Genomic DNA, 3869 nt, shown 5'->3' on the forward strand with positions numbered 1-3869 from the left:
TATGGGAGGCAACAGAGATCAAAAGAACACCGCTGGTCCATGTATTATATTATATACTGCCATTTTTTACCAAGAAAGCTGGACAGGTTACCAATCATCAGCAATGGGGCTGTAAGACCACGAAACACTCACCAGAGCAGTAGTCGAGGCACAGAACCGCTCCAAAAAACAATGTCATCAACAGAGAAAGTAGAGCAAGACGAGAATCACACATTTCACCTGGTCTCCGCCATTAATAGGTTAGCTATAAACCACCAGCAAACGACTGCCCTCGGCGATCGCCCACTACACACTCACTAAATCACTCGACATGGCGATGTACATGTGTTCCCTGAGTTGGCTGCTGCTGCTGCTGGTACCCTTCTTCCTCGTGTCACTGTCACCTGAGCTTGCCTTGAAGGCCGGCGGTGCTGCAGCAGGAGCCGACGACGACAAGGCCGCACTGCTGGCCTTCAAGGCTGCGGCAATCAGCGGAGGGTACGATGACCCGCTTGCTTCGTGGAACGACAGCAGCAGCACCGCCGGTGGGTTCTGCAGCTGGGAGGGGGTGACATGCCGAGGCAAGCAGCACCAGCGACCGCGAGTTGTGGCGCTGAGCCTGTACTCACGCGGGCTCGTCGGCTACCTCTCGCCGGCGATCGGCAACCTGTCATCCCTCAGGGTCCTGAACCTGAGCTCCAACGCGTTCAGCGGGGCCATCCCCGCGAGTCTTGGCCACCTGCACCACCTCCGGGCCCTCGACATGCAGAATAACACCCTCACCGGCGACCTCCCTGTGAACTTGACATCCTGCACCAGACTCACAGCCATTCACCTCCGTTCCAACCAGCTCCAGGGTCGCGTGCCCCACGATCTCGGTACCAAGCTCATGCTCTTGCAGGTGTTCCACCTGCGGGACAACCACCTCACAGGGGCCATCCCGGCGTCGCTGGCCAACTTGTCATCCCTGACTGGCCTGGACCTCTCGTACAATTATCTCAATGGCGAGATCCCTCCAGGCCTCGGCTGCCTCCAGGGCCTCCAGTACCTGAACCTCGAGTATAACCGTCTCGTCGGTGAGCCGCCCTGCTCCTTGTACAACCTATCTTCGCTGACCATGTTGCAGCTCGAAGGGAACATGCTGCATGGAAACATGCCTGCTGATATCGGCAACAGTTTTCCTGGCATGAGGTATCTTATCTTTTCCGAGAATCAGTTCACTGGATCCATCCCTGCTTCGCTCTCAAACCTCACTGCACTCATAGACCTTGAACTCGGCGGTAATAATCTAAGTGGATATGTGCCTCGCATGTTGGGGCAGTTGCGAGCTCTGCAGATTCTATACTTGTACAATACCATGCTTCAAGCGAATGACAGAGAGGGGTGGGAATTCATCACTTCGTTGTCAAACTGCAGCCAACTCCAAGAACTAGATATTGGCGGCAACGACGCTTTCACGGGTCAGCTGCCAACTTCAATAGCGAATCTCTCAACAACACTAAAATTATTTTGGTTAGACTACATTAGGGTATCGGGGAGCATCCCATCTGGCATTGGAAATCTTGTAAACTTGGAATTACTCAGCGTGGCGAATACATGCATATCTGGAGTAGTTCCAGAAAGCATTGGCAAGCTAGGGAACTTGGTTGTGCTAGAGATGTATGATACTCAACTGTCAGGTCTCATACCTTCATCTTTGGGAAATATCTCGCAGCTGTCGAAATTAATTGCATACAATGGCAAACTGGAGGGTTCAATTCCAGCAAGCGTAGGGAAGCTGAGGAATTTGATAACCCTTGATCTGTCAATGAACCGCCTAAACGGTTCAATTCCCAAAGATATTTTCAGACTACCAGAACTTATTTCTTGCAACTTATCATATAATTTAATATCAGGATCCCTTCCTTCCGAAGTTGGTAGCTTGGAGAACCTGAATGTCCTCTATCTGTCTGGAAACCAATTATCTGGTGAGATACCAGATAGTATTGGGAGCTGCACGGTGTTGGAAAGGCTAATGTTGGACAACAACTCATTTCAGGGAACTATCCCTCAATCTATATGCAATATAAAGGGTCTAAGTGCACTTGATTTGTCCATGAATAAGTTGTCTGGTACTATTCCTAATGGCATTGGTAGTATACGCAGTTTGCAATATTTGCATATGGCACATAACAACTTGTCCGGAACCATTCCTACAACGCTTCAGAACCTGACATCACTGTACGAACTAGATCTATCTTTCAACAATCTGCAAGGGGAAGTGCCAAGAGAGGGCATTTTCAGAAACTTGACCAAATTTTCAATCACCGGAAATAATGAGCTCTGTGGTGGAATACCTCAGCTTCATTTAGCTCCATGCCACAATAATTCTGTGAAACAGAGCAGAAAAGTACAGCTGAGGTATATTTCAATAGTCCTGGGAACAGCAAGTGCTCTCTTCTTCTTAGGTTTAGCCATTACACTTATTCTGTTTGCACGAAAGCATAAGAGCTGCATCAGACCGACATTAGCTGAGGAACAGTATGGAAGACTTTCTTATCATGCATTATCAAATGGGACCAATGGGTTTTCTGAAGCCAATTTGCTTGGTAAAGGAAGCTTTGGGGCAGTCTATAAATGCACTTTTGAAGATGAAGGAACTATTGCAGCTGTGAAGGTTTTTAACCCCGAACAACATGGATCTACTAGAAGTTTTACGGTTGAATGTGAGGCATTGAGAAGGGTACGCCACCGATGTCTCATAAAGATCATCACATGTTGCTCAAGCATCAATCACCAAGGTCAAGAGTTCAAGGCATTGGTTTTTGAGTTCATGCCCAATGGTAGCTTAAATGACTGGCTTCATCCAAAGTTTGGCTTGCGCACTCCAAGCAATACTCTCAACCTAGCACAACGGCTAGATATTGCTGTTGATGTTATGGATGCTTTGGATTATCTTCATAATCACTGTCATCCACCGATCATTCACTGTGATATTAAGCCAAGCAACATCCTTCTTGCAGAAGACATGAGTGCTCGAATTGGAGACTTTGGCCTGTCAAGAATCCTCGCAGAATGTGCAAGTCAAACCATACAAAATTCCAACAGCATGTTCGGAATAAGAGGTTCTGTTGGTTATGTTGCCCCAGGTAATTCAAAATACTTTATTTTGGATTTTATTATTATATCCATAGTTCTCTTAACATCACGTTCTGATGAATAACTTATTGAACAATCAGAGTATGGTGAAGGTTCTTATGTTTCAGCTCTTGGTGATGTTTATAGTCTCGGCATTTTGTTGCTCGAGATGTTTACTGGAAAGAGCCCGATTGATGATATGTTCAGAGGTTCACTAGATCTGCACAAGTTTTGCAAAGATGCTCTTCCAAAAAGAATCTGGGAGGTAGCCGACACAGCAATGTGGTTGCACACAGCCACTCATGATAGCACTACAAGAACTCGAATTGAAAGTTGTTTGATTTCTGCCATTGGTCTTGGGATATCCTGCTCGGAGAAACAACCCAGAGAGCGAATACTTATACATGATGCAACAATTGAGATGCATGCTATCCGAGATTCATACCTCATCTTTGCCAGACCTCTTGAGGCGTAGCAACAGCTTTGTAGTGATTTGTATTACCAGTTAATAACCTATGATGCCTGTAAATCATCTCTACTTCCTTTTGAAATAGAAAACGTATATGTGACGCTTTAGCTTTATTTTTTTTCTTCATAAATATGTATGTATTATCTGATTGTGTTGACTGTCAAATCTTTCACTATGATTTGGATACCAACATGTTTTTAACCCTTGCTGACCGGAAGAACACCATCAATCAACACAATCAAATCTATCACGGCTCATGTCTTTATCTGTCTGCACGCGCGCGCGTGCACAAACTAGATATGCA

The 3869-nt window shown here is 46.1% G+C and overlaps 1 protein-coding gene across 1 annotated transcript; it reads left to right on the top strand.

Moving 5' to 3' along the window:
• Nucleotides 1–310: 310 nt before the first annotated feature.
• LOC136469097 (probable LRR receptor-like serine/threonine-protein kinase At3g47570) lies at nt 311–3571 on the top strand. The gene is made up of 2 exons (XM_066467421.1): nt 311–3107; nt 3198–3571. Exons 1-2 carry the CDS (start codon nt 311–313, stop codon nt 3569–3571), a joined length of 3171 nt encoding a protein of 1056 aa, XP_066323518.1.
• The last annotated feature ends 298 nt before the right edge of the window (nt 3572–3869 follow it).

The sequence above is a fragment of the Miscanthus floridulus genome, chromosome 8 (assembly GCF_019320115.1).
Source record: "Miscanthus floridulus cultivar M001 chromosome 8, ASM1932011v1, whole genome shotgun sequence".
NCBI classification, from domain to species: Eukaryota; Viridiplantae; Streptophyta; class Magnoliopsida; order Poales; family Poaceae; genus Miscanthus; species Miscanthus floridulus.